Source organism: Neoarius graeffei, chromosome 27 (assembly GCF_027579695.1).
Source record: "Neoarius graeffei isolate fNeoGra1 chromosome 27, fNeoGra1.pri, whole genome shotgun sequence".
Taxonomy (NCBI): Eukaryota; Metazoa; Chordata; class Actinopteri; order Siluriformes; family Ariidae; genus Neoarius; species Neoarius graeffei.
The window spans coordinates 28,314,463-28,336,777 of NC_083595.1; the positions used below are offsets into that span (position 1 = coordinate 28,314,463).

Below are 22,315 nucleotides of genomic sequence, written 5' to 3' on the forward strand. Positions count from 1 at the left end.
TTCAGTCATAATTATACAGAAATATAGAAAATTCTAAAGGGTTCACAAACTTTCAAGCACCGCTATATTAGCAGCAGAGAGACAATATATGATGAGCCCCAAAGACACACAGCAACAGACAGACAGTGAGCGTAACGTGTGAAAGGTAAATTTATTGCATGTGTACAGAACATACGAGAGAGAAAAAATAGGAAAGCAGACAGATGCTGTGCTGGAAGGGATATGTGCTGAAGAAACAAAACAAAAAATCTCTGTTTTAAAAAAAAAGTGTGAGATGCTTTTTTTAATAAATTTAAAAAAAAAAAACCTCCAGGCTGCAGGACTTACCATAACAACCATGCCTTCACAAAGTCTACGCATTTAATTAACTCCGCACTCAGCTCAGGGTTTTTTTTTGTTTTTTTTTTTCTTTTCATGCTAATTTTATTGTTTATGGAATTAATTGAATGGTGTGTGGCTTGCAGCAATCTAAAACACAGCATGCAAAAACCGGGTGTATGATCTGGGGACGTGCTGAGAAAATTCTTATTTTGCATTAGTTTTGGGGCAGATAAGCTGCTGTTCTCCTGTATCAGTGTCTTCTGTTTGTCTCTTTATCAGTTTATTATTATAGTTACAGTACATGCTAATCCCAAATCCCCATCCGCACTCAAAAAAAATCATTGTAGGGACGATTCCATCCATCCATTATCCGTAACCGCTTATCCTGTGCAGGGTCGCGGGCAAGCTGGAGCCTATCCCAGCTGACTACGGGCGAAAGGCGGGGTACACCCTGGACAAATCGCCAGGTCATCGCAGGACTGACACACAGACACAAACGACCATTCACACTCACATTCACACCTACGGTCAATTTAGAGTCACCAGTTAACCTAACCTGCATGTCTTTGGACTGTGGGGGAAACCGGAGCACTCGGCGGAAACCCACGCGGACACGGGGAGAACATGCAAACTCCACACAGAAAGGTCCCTTTTGGCCACTGGGCTCAAATCCAGAATCATTGTTACTGTGAAGCGACAGTGCTAACCACTACACCACCCTTCCCCTTCCCCTGAAATAATTATTAAAGCCGATAATTAATGCCGTGCTTCCACCTGAACATTAATCTCAGGAACCAAAGGAAAGCTTTTGGCACTTTGTAAAAACAGTTTTCCTCATGAGGATCAGCCAGAGGTCCACACAAGAGTTTGCTGGAATAATTCAGAATTCATTGTTTCATCAATGATGGCAAATCAATCATCCAGATCATGATACTACCATCACCATGTTTCACAGATGGGATCAGGTTCTTAGACCATAGACCAGAAATGGTCCGATCATTGTTGAAATAACTGATACGAATGCATGCCCACACACACACTTGTTAAAATTTTGTTCGATATCATCCCTTACCTGTCTGTCAGGAAGAGTTGGGTTTAGTTTTCCATTGTTTCTTCTTACAGGATACATGCACATCTCGTTTTTGATTTTGTCTCCTTCCAGCCTGAAGCCATGGGGGTGCTAACATTTGCACTGCACTGTAATATATTGTGTCTTATTGCAAACATAATACATAATGATGCAATTGCAGTATAGTGTTTTATGCTGTGCAGATCTGTTATAGTTGCAGAGACGCAGAATAGTTTTAGATGGGGGTCTGATACAATTTAGGGATTGGGCAGTATGAGAGTTTGTGTGTGTGGTTTGTTTTTTTCTTTTCCTTCAGAGAACACATGGCCCCGTATACAATCCCCACCGGGCTGATTGTGGTGGAGGAGATGCCTAGGAACCAGATGGGGAAAGTGAATAAGAAAGACCTGCTGCGCCACTTCTTCCCCCACTGACACCTTCCTCCACTCCAGGATCAGTTCATGAAGAGGAACACCACCAGACTCGGGGAAGCTCCAAGTTTACCCAAATCTCCGATGATCAGAGGGAACCATACTTGCAAGCTCACATCACCTGTACACGTGTTTTATTCTGTCTGTAAATACTTTTCTTTGCACTAAGCTCTCAACAACACTCGGCTCTCAGCGCCAGTAAGATGCAAATCTCTCAAGGTCCGTTTTAGTAATGATTTAGTTTAGTAATTAATTTTTTTTTTGCACTAAAAATGGTAGGCTCTGAAATCAGACTTCATAATTTATTGCTTAAGTGTTATTCTGATATCGTCTGCTGTAGTACTGATGTATTGTTGAAATAACACGGGCCAGTTGTCTTTTGTAATGTCAGCTTCATTAATGGGGTTTAAATCGATTTCGGGGTAAATCGGTCTGATTGTGGACCAATAACATAACAAATGATGCTATATTTGCTTTCAGGCACATCTAAGGTGACCTCCAGCTTCCCAGAATGCTTTGCTGTAAAGGAAATTGTACAACTCTGGGAATCTGGGAGTGAAAGGAAAGATGGTGTGGATAAGAAAAGAGCAGGTGTATTTGTATATGCATGGACTGTATATCAAATAAAAAGGAAATATTTGGATGAATTGCACAATGTTTAAATTGAGTTCAAAATATGAAAATAGAAATGATAGATTGTTTAATTTTTTCATTTATTATAATACACTATACAGATGTAATCATCTTAATCTATGCATACAGACAATCTTTAATCAAGTTTTTAGATGTCACGTTGCAAGTGTTTATTTTTTTCCCATTTCATGTTAAATAAATTGTTTAATAAAACATGATGACCCTACAGAGTGTCCCAAAAGTCTCCATGGACAGGGGAATTTAGCACTTTTTTTTTTTTTAAGCAAAACCACCTCTACATTTCTCTATAAACACATACAGAGTTGTCTCTCTCACTCATGATGAACTCGTATGAACACATCTGGTGTTTCAGATGTAATTGTACTTCAGATGTGTTCTTTTAAATGTTCTTTGTGCTGTTGCTATGAGGATGAGTTCAGTACATTCTTCTTTTGTCAAAGGCATTTTTAAAGGCTACACTGGTCAACAATTTTTCAGAAGTTGTCTGCTTCAGAGATGGAGTTGGCTGCTTGTTATGAAATTTGGTGTGTTGAATTCAAATATGACAAAACAGCTGATTGGCTACGGCTTCCAAGATAGTTAAGATTTTACCTTTTATACTTACAGCCCTGATTCCAAAAAAGATGGGACAGAGTACAAATTGTAAATAAAAACGGAATGCAATAATTTACAAATCTCAAAAACTGATATTGTACTCACAATAGAACATAGACAACATATCACATGTCGAAAGTGAGACATTTTGAAATTTCATGCCAAATATTAGCTCATTTGAAATTTCATGACAGCAACACATCTCAAAAAAGTTGGGACGGGGCAATAAGAGGCTGGAAAAGTTAAAGGTACAAAAAAGGAACAGCTGGAGGACCAAATTGCAACTCATTAGGTCAATTGGCAATAGGTCATTAACATGACTGGGTATAAAAAGAGCATCTTGGAGTGGCAGCGGCTCTCAGAAGTAAAGATGGGAAGAGGATCACCAATCCCCCTAATTCTGCGCCGACAAATAGTGGAGCAATATCAGAAAGGAGTTCGACAGTGTAAAATTGCAAAGAGTTTGAACATATCATCTACAGTGCATAATATCATCAAAAGATTCAGAGAATCTGGAAGAATCTCTGTGCGTAAGGGTCAAGGCCGGAAAACCATACTGGGTGCCCGTGATCTTCGGGCCCTTAGACGGCACTGCATCACATACAGGCATGCTTCTGTATTGGAAATCACAAAATGGGCTCAAGAATATTTCCAGAGAACATTATCTGTGAACACAATTCACCGTGCCATCCGCCGTTGCCAGCTAAAACTCTATAGTTCAAAGAAGAAGCCGTATCTAAACATGATCCAGAAGCGCAGATGTCTTCTCTGGGCCAAGGCTCATTTAAAATGGACTGTGGCAAAGTGGAAAACTGTTCTGTGGTCAGACGAATCAAAATTTGAAGTTCTTTATGGAAATCAGGGACGCCGTGTCATTCGGACTAAAGAGGAGAAGGACGACCCAAGTTGTTATCGGCGCTCAGTTCAGAAGCCTGCATCTCTGATGGTATGGGGTTGTATTAGTGCGTGTGGCATGGGCAGCTTACACATCTGGAAAGACACCATCAATGCTGAAAGGTATATCCAGGTTCTAGAGCAACATATGCTCCCATCCAGACGACGTCTCTTTCAGGGAAGACCTTGCATTTTCCAACATGACAATGCCAAACCACATACTGCATCAATTGCAGCATCATGGCTGCGTAGAAGAAGGGTCCGGGTACTGAACTGGCCAGCCTGCAGTCCAGATCTTTCACCCATAGAAAACATTTGGCGCATCATAAAACGGAAGATACGACAAAAAAGACCTAAGACAGTTGAGCAACTAGAATCCTACATTAGACAAGAATGGGTTAACATTCCTGTCCCTAAACTTGAGCAACTTGTCTCCTCAGTCCCCAGATGTTTACAGACTGTTGTAAAGAGAAAAGGGGATGTCTCACAGTGGTAAACATGGCCTTGTCCCAACTTTTTTGAGATGTGGTGTTGTCATGAAATGTAAAATCACCTAATTTTTCTCTTTAAATGATACATTTTCTCAGTTTAAACATTTGATATGTCATCTATGTTCTATTCTGAATAAAATATGGAATTTTGAAACTTCCACATCATTGCATTCCGTTTTTATTTACAATTTGTACTTTGTCCCAACTTTTTTGGAATCGGGGTTGTATGTACATTGTGTAGATAGTAACATTTTAAAGCAGATATGCAGAATCATGGCCTCACTTTTTGTTTAAAAATGCCTTGAGACCTCAAGAATGGCACAGGAATAGTTTTAACAATAAAGTGTTAACAATAAATCTAATATAGTAATTTTTATGATTAAAGTGATTCATATAGGTAGCGGTCTGAGTAAATGACCTTGACATCTTCGAAATCACAGCAGGAAGTCTATCGGTCTCATCACCATTCCCGCGATACTAAAACACAGAGTTGACTGCAACTTCGAGCTTCCATTTTGAGCTAATTTATCGCCATGCCGCATAGATGTGTTGCTGGTGGGTGCAGCAACACGACAGAAGGTGGATTTACGTTGCATTCATGGCCCAAGAATGTTCAAACTGCAAAGATCTGGACGCATTTTGCGAGAAGTTCACAGGTACATTGGGTGCCAATGAAGTGGTCTCTCCTCTGCTCTGCACATTTTACTGAAGATTCGTACGAGACCTCTGATCTGTTGAGTAGCGTTGGCTATAAGCCCGTATTGAAAGAGGGTGCAGTACCAACAATGAAAGGACAAGAAAACTACAAGAAAAGGAAAGTAAGTTCAGTTGCACCAGTTCTCCCGGAGTGTGAGCCGAGGGTTGTTGCTAAAACACGGGATGGGACATCGCTCAGGCAGTGACCTCCTCGCGGTTGTTGCTAAAACTGGTGACGTCCCGTCCCGGGTTTTAATAATTGCCTGAGCCAAGCAGTAATGGCAGAATACTCAGTATGGAGAAAATACATATCCAGTGGAGAATGAGTCTGATTTCTCCGCTGGATATGCTTGCCTCAGCAGCAATATCTCGCCCTTATGTGGAAGCAGCGAATGAACGGAGAACTGAACGAACAACTGAAAGTCAGATTGTTTCAAAACAAATCGGCCACAAGATCGTCCTTCAAGAAGCAAGAACACAGACGGGTAAGCGCCGACGCTCATTTGGATACAAAACAACAAAAACAACAACACTTGTTTACCTGCATTTAGATTAATACATGTAACTTGTGTTTAAGTTATCGGTATAAGATTATTTAATTTGCTTCAGAATGTGATTGTCTCAGTAAATCTCTCATCTCATCTCATCTCATCTCATTATCTCTAGCTGCTTTATCCTGATCTACAGGGTCCCAGGCAAGCTGGAGCCTATCCCAGCTGACTCCGGGCGAAAGGCGGGGTACACCCTGGACAAGTCGCCAGGTCATCACAGGGCTGACACATAGACACAGACAACCATTCACACTCACATTCACACCTACGGTCAATTTAGAGTCACCAGTTAACCTAACCTGCATGTCTTTGGACTGTGGGGGAAACCGGAGCACCCGGAGGAAACCCACGCGGACACGGGGAGAACATGCAAACTCCGCACAGAAAGGCCCTCGCCGGCCACGGGGCTCGAACGCGGACCTTCTTGCTGTGAGGCGACAGCGCTAACCACTACACCACCATGCCGCCCCCAACCCACAATCAGTGAAGTCAAATCAGTCTTAGTTGAGCAAGTCGGTAACGGTGTTTCTTACTTTCACCATAAATTTTTATTTATATGACTTTGGTCTTGAGCTGTCAAAGGATGCCCGCTGTGACGTCATGCACTCAGGGCAGGCTGGCTCAGCGGGGCAGCTTGAATGCCAACTTTGCGGTCGATTTTAACTCTCAAAAATATATTTTTTTAAAATTTGCATTTATGCAGCATACAAGAGTCAAGGATGGAGATAGTATCCATTCAGAAATGTATTTAAAAATAAAGGTTCTGCGTATCTGCTTTAAGTATAAATTGTAAACCTAGGTCTCTTCATGTGTTTATGGTTGGTTTACATGATATTTCACCTGTTCTCTTTATGTAACACTAGAAAATCAGCAAAAGTTTATATAAATAAAATGTATTATGAACCAAATGGCAAAAAACAATTATGTATAAGAACTGAATAAGTTTAGTCCTTATTCAGTGTGTACTCAGTGCTTTTTGGCTGCTTGTCTCTTGTATTCATGAAACGGAGCATCGCTTGTCAAGCAAAGACTTAATCTCAAGTGCATAGCAGTGTATGATTTTTTTTTTGAGCTGATATAGGGCAATTTGTTCGGCAGAGTGATGTAAGTTGACTTATGATTGCATCATCAGTGACTTCTAAGAATAACATGATATCATGTATGATGCAGTACTGGCTTCAGATTGCATCATTCATTGTTTTGCCAAAAAAACTAAGTACTATCCAAACCCAGTCATAGATTTATTCATAGAGCCAGAATTGAAAACTAGAGCCAATGAACAAATTTCTCAGCGACCCAGAATTAGTAAAGTTTGACTATATTTATTTCAGAAGCATTTTGGCTGTAGGCCAGTGCTATCTGAAAAAATGTATATTATATAAATATATATAGGATATTACACGGTCACATGAAGATATGAAGTTTATCTTTGGATGGTGAATGTATATTTCACAAGTGAGTGCAGCAAATGCATGAAAACATTTTCAACATGAGAAGATAAACTTCATATTTTCACACCACCATGTAATGTTCTTTATATTATATAGACACATCCAAAAAAATATACAAGTTAATAAAAAGAATTTTAATTTTGAACCCGTTAGCCATTTTGACAACGCGCATCTAGCCAGCGGGAAAACACTGGCAGTGACGACATCAGAGTGAAATATTGGGAAATATGTCACTCAGATCCGTGATGTATTTTGTGTGAAAAATGTGAGTTTTTCAACACAAGAAGATAAACTTCATATCTTCAAGCCAACGGGTGATTTTCTTTTTATTATATAGACACATTCACAAACAAAAAGTACCCAAATTTATCAAAACAATTAATCCATTTCCTCACGAGTGACATATATAGATTTATGTCTTGGTTTTGGGTCTTCATGTCCTGGATGTAGCTCACATGAAAAATACAAGTGGTGTATTTCCCAGTAAAACACTCGTGTCCATATAATATAAAAAATTATTATACATATGGGCCACTTTTTCCATGGAATAAAAATGTATTCTATTCCCTTCTAGTATTGATGGCATGCAATATTATCATATCGCTTATCCTCCATGTATTACGCCACTCTCCCCAATGGAGAATGAGCGTGCAATATTGTTATAATATTGCACGTTGTCAAGACAACATGACATCACACATCAGCACTCATGCAAAGATCCAATGACAAAACTTTTCTGCTGCGCATGCACATAATCATTTCTTTGCCCACCAGGAAAGAGAGAAGATGAGGCTAATCCAGTGTTCCTGCTATGATTAGCTATGCTATAATTAAGCACTAAATAAATAAACTGAAACTGAAGGTGCGCTGAACACCTGAAAGGCTACCAAAACTTCATTATGTATTCTTCACACACATTTACAAGAGAGAAACATACCAATGGACATTGAAAAACTGGAAACGAGACATGTCAGAAATGTAGAACTTCTGCACTAGTGAGTGACTGTGACAGTTTGTAAACAAACATGGCCACAAGGTTTGCTTCGTTAAAAGCGGAAGATTTTGAGAGAATTTGGGCTGCCAGGTCAAGCTGTTGTGTGTAGCTGATGTTGATTTTAAAAGTAACTAAGTAAATTACATCAGGAAATAAATACTTAAGTCTGAGTGAAAAATATTGCAGCAAGTGTGTATGGAAGAAGAGTCTGGAGACAGAAATCTTAGTTTCTCGGTCATTAGCCTGTGCTACTGATGAATGCTACAGCAGCTGGAAGGTGACTGCACTGCTGCACTAACAGTGCCAACTTGCGGGTAAGCTAGCGTTGGCCTTTGCAAATGGTGATATGAAGAGAGTGTGTATGAATAATAATAATAATAATAATAATAATAATATTGGCCAGCTTTTTTTGTGGTCTATCGGATATATTCCATTCAGCTAGCATGATATTGAACTCGTTTTCGACTCATTCAGTATCATGCTAGCTGAATTGAATATATCTGATAGACCATTCAACACCAGCCAATATTATTTAAATATGTAACATTTTCAAAGACATTTTGCTAGAAAGTATTAATTTCATCTGTGTATGGAGACTTTTGGGACACCCTGTAGAGTAGAAACTTTTTTGACCAAAAAATTATGGTGGTTATATAGAGATTTTAGTGTCATGTGACCATCACATCCCTCATCTAAAACTAATCAACCAAGCCAATCAGCAGAAAATATAATATCAGAAAATATCGGCAAGGCAGAAGATGAGAACCTTTCTCAGTTTCACCCTGGAAAATAATGTGGTGATTATATTTAATAGGAAGTTGCACCACAGTAAATGGACAATTATTTCACTTCCGCGCTGTCTACAGGAGAACACTGCTGCTCTCCATTCCTAAAAGACAAATAAAGGACATCTCCAGGGCCTTTTCAGAGAAACTTCAGTATTCAGTCTTCCCCTTGAGATGTACAAGCAGTTAGCTCCTCAGGTCAGATCTGTGTGTGTGGTGGTGGTGGTGGGGTTACCCTCTTTGTCTTTGTGTCCCTATTTTCGAAATATGACCACTCTGATATTGTCTGTCTAGAAATTTTACCCCATATGGCACTTTTTTTAAACACAAAATTGAGTTCTCTCTTAAAAAGGCCAAATAATTCCTTTGGGAAATGAAACTTTAAATTTAGGCATCATTTCAAATATTTAGCTACAGTAAAATAAAAGTCAATGTCACCATATAGTTAGAAGTTGGTGTATCATTAGCATTCTGTTGACTGTCAAAGCTCTGGAGTTCCTTTCGATTGCATTGTACACCATATAGCTTCTGTTGTAATGAGTCACCACAATTTGTATGTGGTAGGACAGTTGGCAGTCCAGAATGGCACCAGGGACACTAGAGTGAGTGAACTGGGGCAGCCATGCAGAAGACGGTGAGGAAGACTGTGGTTATCTGTTTTATTCCTGATCTCTCCGTGTCTCTTTCCCCTGGCTGCAGTCACCAGAGAGCTGATTAAGAGAGTAGGACTATCGATTTCAGTGTGGTGTGAAAGGCTGAGGTGTGCTGAGGCGTGGAGGCTTGTGGGCAGGTTTGGGCAGGCAGGTAGAAATCCCTCAAACCTCCAGTTGCTCACAAACTTCCCTCTGCCCCTAAACCTGTTTGTGAGCTTCCATGTGACTTCCAGAAAACCCAACCTCCACACTCCATCTACCCCCATACCTGTCCACAAACTTGTCCACAATCTGCCCCAACTTGCTTTAAAACTGAAAAGCCGCTTTCCCCCAACCAACTCCCAAAACTCCACTTGCTCTTATAATCTCTCCAAGACCTGCACCTGCCCACCCAAACCTCTGCTGCACCCTTGAATCTTTTCTCAACCCTCCACCTTCTGCACAAACCTGTTATCAAACCTCTGCTTGCACTTTCTATACCCACACCTAGAACTGCCTTGAACCTCCATTTCCCCCCAAAACCTGAGGGAACCCCTAAAGCCAAAACCCCTCCTCGTATCTGCTCCTACATGTCCAATCTGCCCTGAACCTGCCATTGAACATCCACTTCCCCCAAGCCTCCACATACAACCATGAATCTCCATTTCTCCCCAAACCTGCCCCCAAGCTGAAAACTTGTAACTTCCCTGAAGCCTCTACCTGCTCAACCTCCACTTATTCCCAAACCTTCATCTCCCCCAAAACCTGCCTCCAACACTCCACCCACTCCTGCTCCCAGATCTTCAGGCAGGTTTGGTGGTAATGAGGATGTGTGTGTGCGTGCGTGTGCGTATGTGTGTGGTTTGGGGCTTTACTCCCCAGGGCTCTTGATGATGGAGTGTGTGCAGCGTCAGTCAGACACTCCTGGCATAAACACACCCACCCCCACAAACACACACACTGCCTTGCCTGCTTGCCCACTGAAGCGTGTGTGAATCTGTCTGCAGATGGACGCTTATTGGGCCCCAGGGTCCTGTGGAGAGAAGGGCAAATGTTATACTGGACTTGTCCAACACACTCTCACTCACACACACACATAATTCAAAAATCTCAGGCAAATGCCAGAGTGGGCTGAAGCTGATTGGCTGTGAGTGTTGACACTTTTGAGTTGAAAGTGACTGTGTGCTATTAATTCAGCAGTGCGTTGAGTGAGTGATCAGTGTTTTAACTCCACGCTCCTGTTCAAGGTGCCCTTATCCCCCTCACCAAACACCCCCCGCCCTTCCCTGCAGTCTCTTGTAGAGTTCTTCAATCTCAGTTCCGTGTCACATGAAAGCGACTTGCTCAGAGTGATCCAGGGAGCAGTTGATATCGGCATGTCTTTGAACTTTTTGAAGTGAATGTGTGACATGAAGACAAGGGAAGAGCAAAGGAACAGACTTTACAGCAGTTAAGGACGAACAGAGGGAAGAAGAAATAGCCTCAGAACACACAGTGAACACGCACAATTACAGAACACACAAAGTTTAAAAGCATACTGCTGTAGCTTGAGGGACTCTGAGAGAGGTGTGTGTGTGTGTGATGTGACAGCTCTCAGAAAGTACAGTGCCTCAGAGGCAACAACTTGCCTTTTCACAGGCCTCAGTGTTGTCCAGCTAAAAGGCACTGTCTCTTTTTACTCCTTTGTACACCACATTCTCTCTGTTGTTCTCAGCTTTGACTCTCTTTCAACTCATTCTTTCACTCATTCAACATACACTATATGGTAAGAGGGGTGTGGACAAATCCATCACAGCCAAACTGTTGCCACAAGGTTGGAACCACACAGTTATATAGAATGTCTTTCTATATGCTATAGCCTTAAAATTTCCCTTCACTGGAATTAAGAGACCCAAACCTGTTCCAGCGTGACAATGCCCCTGTGCACAAAACACACTCCATGATTTTCAAAGATTGGCGTGGAAGAATTCAAATGGCCTGCACAGAGCCCTGACCTCAACCCCACTGAACACCTTTGGGATGAACTGAAACCCTTACCGCACCTCAGATCTCCTCAGCCAACATCAGTACCTGACCTCATTAATGCTCTTTTGGCTGAATGAGCAAATCCCCACAGCCTCACTCCAAAGTAGGACTACTGTACATCTGGAACAGATTGCTCAAAAAGCACATATGGGTGTGATTGGTCAGGTGTCCGCATACATTTGGAGATTGTTGTATCTGACCAGGTGGGTGGAGCACAGAAGCACGGCAGGCCAGAACTGAGTTCTCAAAACTCTTTTTATTTTAAGCTTTTCAGCTTTCCCAATCTCCCAGCCACACATGCGCACACACACACAAGTCTTCTGGTTGGGGAGAGAGCTCCCTTTCTCTGCTCTCTCTCTCCTTTTAAAGGGCGCGGTCACTGGGGAAGACACACAAACAGGTTAATTCCCATCAGGTGCAATGATTCCACCACGTACTTTCCCTGACTCTGCCCTCCATTCGCAGACCGACGCTTGGCCACGCCCCCGCTGCCACAGATAGATAGATAGATAGATAGATAGATAGATAGATAGATAGATAGATAGATAGATAGATAGATAGATAGATAGATATAGTAGCTTTAATGTTGAGATTGTGCATAAGAAAATGTCAAGTTAGTCATCCGAAACAGATTCCGTGGTTTCTGATGCACTGTTATATACAAGCATAAAAGGCATCACAGAGCTAAAACTGTCTACAGACATCTTTAAGCCAGAATCACCAATGAGTAGACATGTACTGATATATCGTGCAACAATAAATCATGATACAAATTTACGATGATTCGAATCAATGAAATAAAAGAATCACGATTATTGTTGGGCTATGTAATCTCTTAGGTTTTCCGAGCTGTAATTGTGTTATGTAGACAGCAGAGGGCACATTAACATACAATAGCGGGAATACATGTGACTTCACCATCAGGGGAAGTAACACAGCTCTAATGCTGTGGAAACACACACACCAAAAATAAATAAATAAATAAATAAATAAACAAACGGATCTAAAATGGGAAGGAGCTGTTGTGTGACTGACTGTATGAATAGATTGAATAAGAAATCAGAGCTCTCTTTTTATAGACTGCTGAAAGCTGAAGAAAAGAGAAGAAAAATTGAGGCAGTACAAATGCTCATTAAAGTTTATTAAGAAAAGGCCTCTTTGTTATTAACTTTCATTTTTAATAAAAGGAATATTTTAGTTAATAGATTATTATATTTTTCTCCAACCTTTACAAATGTGTGCAAATAATTATTGTTGGTTATTAAGAAAATGTAAGTTTTTTTTATTTAACAAAAGGAACATTTAAGTTGATAAAGAATAGGAAAATAAATGTTCCATCTTTTATGTAATAAAATTTTCCCCATATATATAATATGGGAAAAATCAAATTGTGAGCCAAATATCACGAATCGGATCATGAATTGGGTGACTCATTACATACCTACCAATGAGTGACTGTGATATACCACCTAAATGAGGATGGGTTCCCTTTTGATTCTGGTTCCTCTCGAGGTTTCTTCCTCATATCGTCTGAGGGAGTTTTTCCTTGCCACTGTCGCCACAAGCTTGCTCATTGGGGATAGATTAGGAATAAAATTAGCTCATGTTTAAAGTCATTAAAATTCTATAAAGCTGCTTTGCGACAATGTCTACTGTTAAAAGCGCTATAGAAATAAACTTGACTTGACATATCAGCCAGGCAAGGTGCATAATGCTAAGCTGGAGCACAAGCTTCCATTACATATTTGTGTGTGAAAATTGCTAACAAAGCTAATACAGCTAGTATTAGCTTTGTTAGCAATTTTCACACACAAATGTGTCTCTCTGATGTAGCTGATTTACTAATCTTTGGGATATTTTGGGCAGATGGTTAGTTTGTGGTGTCCAAAGATGTTTTGAGTACACATTAGCTGCTTCCGTCTATCCATTATCTGCAACTGCTTATCCTGTGCAGGGTCACGGGCAAGCTGGAGCCTATCCCAGCTGACTATGGGTGACAGATGGGGTACACCCTGGACAAGTCGCCAGGTCATCACAGGGCTGACACATAGACACAGACAACCATTCACACTCACACCTACAGTCAATTTAGAGCCACCAATTAACCTAACCTGCCTGTCTTTGGACTGTGGGGGAAACCAGAACACCAGGAGGAAACCCACGCAGACACAGGGAGAACATGCAAACTCCACACAGAAAGGCCCCCATCGGCCACTGGGCTCGAACCCAGACCCTTCTTGCTGTGAGGCGACAGTGCTAACCACTACACCACCGTGTGGCCCACATTAGCTACTTTCCCCTGAAAAGTATGCGATAGCAGTTCTCTAATTGAGCATCACTGTGAGTTAACAGTACCACATGCATGATTCAAACATTCATTCTCAGTTAATCAAATGTGAATCTAGAACAGAGACGATGTAGCATTTTCAGAGTGCACGATGTGCGTCACAGTATGTAGGTTTGCTTATAAAGTACTAGTAAAACAGTAGTACCATATTTAATGAAAACGTTTTATTTCTTTAAAATCTATAAAAATCTATTAATTACCAGGAAAAAATAAACAATTGATATAAACAATATATATTAGTTACCTGAGGAATAATATACTGTATAGTGAGTTAGTGTTATTAAAAGTATTAATGACACCTGTGATGGTTCACTGATACTTAACTTAAGTCTAAACTGTATGATTTAAACCATACCGGTTCGAAGAGAGACATATTTGAAAGCTGAGCCCAGTGAACAGCATTATTTATTGCACTTTTATTAGTATGATCCTCGTGCACTCATTTGCATGTCACCTCTCATCTCTGTTGTCGTGATTGCTGTGATCTATTTTTATTGATGGGCCAAGGCTATCACACTAAACTCCTCACTGCCACGATGATCAATATTAAATTATCATGTCCCAGCACTCATAACTTGGTGCGCTAGACAATAGACAGAGACAGGGTCATGGGAGAATAAATAGCAGGCAGAGTGGCTAATGATCCATCATCCCAGACGAGCTCCGACACCCTGGAGCTTCACCTGCTGACAGCGCCATTAATAAATGTGGCTCGGAGCACGATCGATTGCTCTGATGGATGATCACAGCCACAAATACTATAAAGCACCTGGCCATCAATTCAGAGACGGGGGCCCATCCGCAACATATACACACCTCAGTGTACCTTACACACCACATCATTTTATATATTATATATATACATATATATATATATATATGTACACAGTGCCCTCCATGATTATTGCCTCCCTCCTTGTAAGGATTATTAAAAAGGGCTACAAAAAATCCACCTTTTGGTGAAATCGCTTCAACTGACAACTGAAAAAATGAGAAAAATCCAACCTTTAATTGAAATAAATTTATTTAGAGGAAAACAAATCCCTTATCAAGAAATAATTATTTTCAACAAAAACACATGCACCACTATTATTAGCACCCCTGGAAATTATAGTGAGCACAATGTAACTGAAGCATGCTTCCCATTTAAATTGTACAGTATTTTTGAGTTGATTGGAGTGTGTAGGAACTTTCAATCTGTAATCCATGACTTCCTGATTAACTGGGGACAAATATGAGGTGATACAGAGGCTAAATTCCCTCAACATCAACATGGGAAAGATAAGAGAACACACAAACCAAATGAGGGAGAAGTGTGTTGACCTTCATAAGTCAGAGAATGGTTATAAAAAAATAGCTACTCGTTTAAAAATGTCCATTTCTACTGTTAAGGCAATAATGAAAAAGTGGACACCGACTGGAACTGTTACAAACCCAAGTTTATTTTGCCCCCACATACAGTGAGGAGGAGGGTAAGAGAGGCAAAAAATAAAATCCCCAAGGATGACTGTGGGTGAATTACAAGAAAAAATAAAATCTCAGGGTTTCAGAGTCTTCAAAACCACCATCAGACTCCACTTTCGTGCCAACAGATTATTTGGAAGGTTTGCCAGACAAAAAAGCCTTTTCTGTCAGTTAACTACAAGTGTAAGTGCCTGACGTTTGTGAAACGCTACTATAACTTTGACTGGAACTGTATTCTATGGTTTGATGAAACAAAAATGGAGCTTTTTGGCAAAAAAAAAAAAAACACTCAAGGTGGGTTTGGTGTAAAAACAAGGATGGCTATAATGAAAAGAACCCGATCCCAACTGTAAAATATGGTGGAAGTTCTGTGATGTTTTGGGCTGTTTTCCCCCCAAAGGCCCCGGAAACTTTGTGAGGGTACATGGCATTGTGAAGGAAAATTAATGGATGAACATTATTATTCTTTGTGTTTCTGTATGTTGAGCTAAAGTGGCTTAGTTACTGAGAAGAGATGTTTTTCCACATGCTGTAATCGCCTTTCTGTGGCCTTGGTGATAAGCAGGGTGACTGAGTTCTCCATAACTACGCATCCGCCTGCACATACCAGAGCACGCCAGGTGCACGCTTTAACAAAGCTTCATAGAAAATCTTGAGCCAATCACGTGAAGATGCAAGCAGTAAGCGAATGCCTTTAGAGTATAATAGATAACAGCCACTAAAACACAACTCAAAGTGCGCATACTCTCGGCATCATCAGAAGTGGTGTCTTCTTCTATTCTTCTCTTTCCTTTCCTATTTTAGATATCTGTTATATGATCTACTATAATAAATAACTGAAAAGACGACTGCTAAGCGTTCTGAAGTGTTTATTAGAAATTTCCATTACAATTTGGCTTCCCTGGGTGGGCCCTACGTGTCTGATCCTCGGATGACGGAACACTCCCAAGGCTACGGTGCGGAGCTGAGAACTCGGACGAGAGACCAGACCATCAGGGCTCACCAAACCAGTAAGTGATAACTTTGCATTCTTGTGTAAAGAAATTAGTGGAAACAGTATTTAAAGAATGATACAAGAAATGGACAGAGATTTGTCCTAGTATTTAAAGAATGATATAAGAGATGGACAGAGATTGTCCCAGTCAAGGAAGACTGATGTAAGAGACAGACAGAAGTTTGTCCGAGCCCAGGAGGACTGCTAAGCTGTGATGCCATCAATATGTTTGCAGAAAACGGATAAAACACAATTTTGAGACAATAAACTGTGAGTAGTTTATTGGGTTGTGTAAGAGAATTATCCGCCCAAGTGACGACTGGGTAACGGCTCACCTACTTGAGCGAAGGAAGTACGGGTGCGCATGGGCGCTGCCAGGGAGGGAAAGGTTAGAACAATTCTAGGGCCCAGCACTGCCATGGGGCCCTTTAAGGGGCTGATAATATGCTTTTAATGATTTTAATAAGACTTTTGAAATAACAACAATGCAATATTCCATCTGGTAAAATGAGCTAATTGAACAAGGTTGTCTATTTCTTGAGTTCTTCAACATATTGTCATTTAACCCTCCCCCTTTTGCGAAATGGTACGGTCCAGTTCTGGTAGAAGCGCGATGCGTTAAATCTGTGTGCTGATCAGTGCAACGCTACTTGCTGCTGTGTCGCGGTGCAGCAGCCAGCCAGCAGTGGAGTGCGTACAGTCTATGATCGCTAAATATGAAGAGTGGCTGTCAAAAACGTAAAGAAAGGCAGCTGAAAGCTGAGAGGGACCGGAGAGGCAGGCAACTGGTCACTCAGTTTTTCCCAAAGAAAGGTAGCTATCGCTCACGTGTGTTCAAAATATTAGCAAATGGTAAATGAACAGTATGAACGTGGTTGGATTAGCCTATCAAGAGAACACTTTTACAGTTTGTACAGTGACATTTTTTCCATTTTAATAACTGAACCGACTTGTGTGATAAACAAGATGAAATATTACGTTATGCTGGTGCTAATAACTAGTGCTAATAACCAGTTTCATAACTAATGGGGTGCCCTAAATATGCACAGATTCAGCCTCACGGGGACCTTCGCCCTACCAAACCACTGAACCCCCCTTTGGAGAAGGACGTAAGCAGCAATACAACCCATAAATGCTTTAGGATTGAAGTTTTTAATGAGCGAGCGCCATATACAGTTTGCTAGATTAAAGTGTTGCTAATAACGGACACCAGTCAAGTGTTTGACATGGTTACGTGTGTGGAATGTTCACACGTTCTAAACCATTGGTTTCAAATTGAGGAGCTGGAGAAAACTTTTTCTATGATTTATTAGCAGTCACATCACACATTTCACTACCAATTGTCCTAGCACAAGAAGGCATGTGGCAAAATCTTGAATTTTCATTTGTGATTGTAAATGCACCAGAATTAGTCACTGACTAGTTTTCATCTAGTCCCTGGTAGGTTAATACATAAAATGTAATAAAGTCACAAACTCAAGGTCTAATCTTTCATGGGGCCCAAAATTTCTGGCAGCGCCCCTGCGGGTGCGTGTCTCGACGGAATCACGTTCAGCGATTCGTAACTGGAAAGAATTGAATCTTGCTCCCTTTGTTCTGTGTGAACAACTGGCCTGTCAGAGGAATGGGATAGAGAGGTTCGATCACGAAGTCGCAAAGACAAACCAGTGTGCACGCAAAATATTGATGAATTAACAGAGTACTGTCCTCCTCCAAATCCTGAAACAGAGAAACAGATTTTGTACACATGCGCAAGTTGTCTTTGAGGTTGTTGTGCTAAATGATACCTACTTTAGTTTAAGGCGAATGTCAGATAAATTGTTTACTAATAAGAACACACCTAAAGGATTATTGTGTCACATTTTTGGACATAGTCCAACTTGTTCTTCTTGTGATCCTAATAAAAACTCAGCCATTGTTGTCATAACCTATTGATATAACAGTGTACAATGAGGAACAGAAACAGTAAGTTAGGGAAAGAAAAGAAAAAAGCAAGTAAGTGTGAAGCTACATGTGCTATAATAAGAATTGGATGTTCCTATGACAGCCCAAACATCCAGTTTATGAAAACCTCGTATGGCGAGGATTATTTGGCACAGTTTGACATATGGGTAAAGGACTTAGGATTCCCTGAGAAGGGCAGTTTTAGTCCCAGGCAGATAGAACAGCTAGAAGAAAAGTTGAAACGGAAGGAAAGAGTCTGCAGATAATGTTAAGTTCTTAGGGGACTGGAGGGCATTTTCTGCATGGAAAGAAGAAACACTTAAGAGAGAGTACAAAAGAGAGAAACGACAGGCAGGGCTCTCACCCTCTTCTCAGTGTTTGAAATTTCAGATGGACCCTGATCTGGAGTCTGCCTCACCACCCCGACACACACTGCCTCCTCAGCAAGGCAGAGCATCATTCCCACAAGCGCCTCACCCACAGAGAAGGGGAGAAGTCGAGACAAAGAAAAAAATGAGCCTCTGGAATCTCCTCCAGCCTATCAGCCGCCTCCAGCGTCAGTGCCTCCCCTCGCTTCTCCATCACACACGAGATCCGGTCTTGCATATGGCGATGGAAAAGACACTCTCCTGGACCTGACCACGTGCCCACCAGTGGGTCCACAAGGCCATAATCGAAAGTCTGAAGTCCTTCATCTTCCAATGATGGAAGTGGCTGGAGCTGACGGCGTGCTTTTAGTCCACAGACCCTGGACGACAGCTGACATGAAGGAAAACATGGCTTCTCTTCCCAACGTGAGAGAGGTAGGAGGAAAGAGATTTGGTTGATGTTTTGCAGAGAATTCCGACCGACCACCCATGAACGTCACCGCCTACTCATGATCAAGATGGGTATAGATTGGAACAAGGTTTCCAAAGAGTGGCCAGAAGCTGACCAGCGGATGGTAATCGTGAGTACAGAAATACCCTCACTGCTCTCTGTGCTCATCTGGACAGTGCTTTTCCCTTGAACATAGACATAACTAAGATCAGTATGTGTAAGCAAGAAGATGGATAAGGTGTGTCAGCGTTTCTCGTCCGTCTCACCGCTGCGCATGAGAAAAAAAAACACAGTGGCCTGACCAGGCCCGTGAACCTGGCTGCAGTGGAAGGCACTCCTGAGCCTCACCAAGATTGAGCAGTACGCTGTGCATGCAGAAAAGCTGCTGAAAGGAAAGGAGAAGACAAAGTCAACACAAAGAGACCAAGACCTACACGCCGCCACTCTCACTCTTTTCCAGACTGTTCAGCCTGGACAAAGAGGAAGAAGAAGAAGAGGAAGAGGTCGAGGTAGGGGCCGAGACAGGACGACCTGGAGTGACTCGTCCTGGATAAAAGGCGCAACCTGCTACAACTGCAATCAGAAGGGACACATTGCTCGAAATTGTCTCCACAGTAGCAGCCAGAGGCCCTGTGAGGAGTACAGCAAAGCAGACTGATGGGTGGACTCCGGGAACGGGACCCGCACAGAGAACAAGGGAGGTAACACACACACACACACACCTGATGATACACATACACATAGACAGGAGCATTCACATAACGTTAAACACATTAGTAGCAGCACCTGCATGCAACAGCAAGACTACACAGAAACACCCGATACACCAGTCCAAATAGATACACCTGAAGTTGCATTAAGTTTGTTAAAATACACAACTACTCCCTTCTCCAAACTTCCTTGTATGCCCTCACTGTGTGTGGGCATGTGTTAACCTTTTTAGTAGATTCTGGAGCAGGACACTCAGTGATACAACATAGGGTACTTCCAGTAGACCCACCGCTCAGCTCAAATTCTATTCAGACAATGGGCATCTCAGGACGACCTGTAACCGAAACTTTCTCAGTCAACCTCCCGTGTGAAAGCGAGGGAGGAATAGTTATGTCCCACTCATTTCTCATCTCACAAACATGTCCAATAAATTTGTTAGCACGTGATTTAATGTGCAAATTAGGAGTAAATCTCACATCCACTCCAGATGGACTAACTATTGAAGTAAGTGAAATGTGCGGTGTGCAGTATGGGTTTGGAAGCCCTCTGTATGTGTATGTCTGGTGGCTCTGCTCAGATCAACTCACACAAACACCTTGTACAGCTCGCACACTTAAACACCTCATCAGTTGACACAGATTATATGAAAGAGGAAGATTTGCATTGCACAGCACATGTTCACCAAGGTCAAGATGTAGAGTTTGAAAAGACTTGGTTTGCAGACCCCCATGTACATGAAAGATTGACCCTCAAAACTACATATTGGTCTAAACATTATTGCGCTGTGCAGGTCCATTTTACTCGTTGTCCCAACAGCTGCATCAATGTTCATCACAGTGTTCTCAAACATGTTATACGCGGCCTCGTGTCAGAGGACTCTGAGGTCGACTGCTGCCAGCATGATTTCTTTGACATCGTTAATTCCAGACATGTGGACTCGAGTCATGTGACTTGGACTCGAGTCAGACTCGAGTCACCATTTTGATGACTTGAGACTTGAAATCCCTAGATGAGGAATGACTTGCAACTCGACTCGGACTTGCACGCTGTTGACTCGAGACTTGACTTGGACTTGACAGTTTTAGCTTGCAATGACTTGGCGTATCAGGTATAAATATTCTCCCCCCCCCCCCCATATTTTGAATCCAAGTACACTCGTTATTATTTGAATGCGGTGTAGCTCCTTGTCCTAGGCTACGGCAGCTCAATCCACTAGCACTAGGTGTCACTCAAGCACAATGCCGGGGTGGCCCTATATTTAGCCGGGACCATCCCCGGCCCAAACCATCAATGGTGGCCTGCTTGGAGCATGGGGAAAATAATTTTCACTAATTTTGGTCACTGATCTTATTCTTGCATTAATCATCAATTCAACTGCACTCTGCATTTTCACATGGCAGCCCAGACGCCGACAGCATCGCAGCAGATTAAATAGGCGCTACCAAATAAGGAAATTCTCCCCTCCCCTCTATTGCAGTTGGTTTGGTCCAAGACTCCTCCTCTGTATTGCGGGGAACTTAAACAACATTGGCGCGAAACAGCGCGCGTCAGTGATGGAGGGCAGAAAGAGGCCAGGTGGAACCGAAAGGGCGAAGCTTAAAAAAAAGGAAGGAGGTGGCAGCAAAATGTGCCAAATTGACAGATATGTTCTCAAGACCAGCTGGTAGGTTACGAAAGATATGGAGTATGATAACCCTGTTTGTCGATTTTATCAGTCTATGCTAGGCCTATAATGTGTCGATAGTTTGCGATGTCAATTCAGCTTTTTGATGTCATGTGAAATCTCGCAATTTACACGGTATAGATGTGGTGTATGTCTTAATTCTAAGAAGAACCGGACATTGCTTTACATTATTAACAATTTTAGATGAACAGGTCCCAAATGTGCTGTTGCGCGTTATTTCCTCATCCAGCCTATTTCATCTCGCTGTCACACCGTGCATTTCCACAGGCGTGCGCACATTGTGGTTATGAACACACAGGCCTAGAAGTCATATATGATGTTAAATAATTGTTGTTAAATATATAACTTAGAAGAGGTGTATGTGTATGCCAATATTCTAAGCAGAATCGAACACTTGCTTTAGCCTACATTTCATTTAACCATTTTTGAGTTGCCTAATGCGCCCTCACGCTTTATCTGCCGGTTGCTGAGTACCCAGCATTGTTGATTTGCCATTATTTTCGAGGCGTATGCGGCATGTAACGCACAAGCATTGGTTCAAATGCACGCGAGATGGGTGCTTTCGTTATTTTAAGACTATGTGACTAAAAATGTGTTGTGTAATTCGTCTTAAATAACGCGAAACAATCAGCCATACTCGCTGCTTTGCTATTTGGAGTGGCAGTCAGCTGGATTTCGCCCCCGACGGAAAAGTTCATTCCCACACCCGGGCCGAAGATGCCGATTTCTGAAGATGCATGTCCTTTGGATGTGTTTTCAAATAT

General features: G+C 41.7%; 1 protein-coding gene across 3 annotated transcripts in view; it reads left to right on the forward strand.

Annotated features, from left to right (window-relative positions):
- acsf3 (acyl-CoA synthetase family member 3) overlaps positions 1-2,758 on the forward strand; it is a 204,578-nt gene extending 201,820 nt beyond the window's left edge. For 2 of the 3 annotated variants that reach the window (XM_060911946.1, XM_060911947.1), the window contains exon 9: positions 1,707-2,754. In XM_060911946.1, coding sequence (XP_060767929.1) covers positions 1,707-1,824 — 118 coding nt within the window. In that variant the 3' untranslated portion in view covers positions 1,825-2,754. Of the gene's footprint in view, positions 1-1,706 lie in introns of all 3 variants that reach the window. The other variant, XM_060911944.1, reaches the window with a different exon arrangement.
- Positions 2,759-22,315: the final 19,557 nt, after the last annotated feature.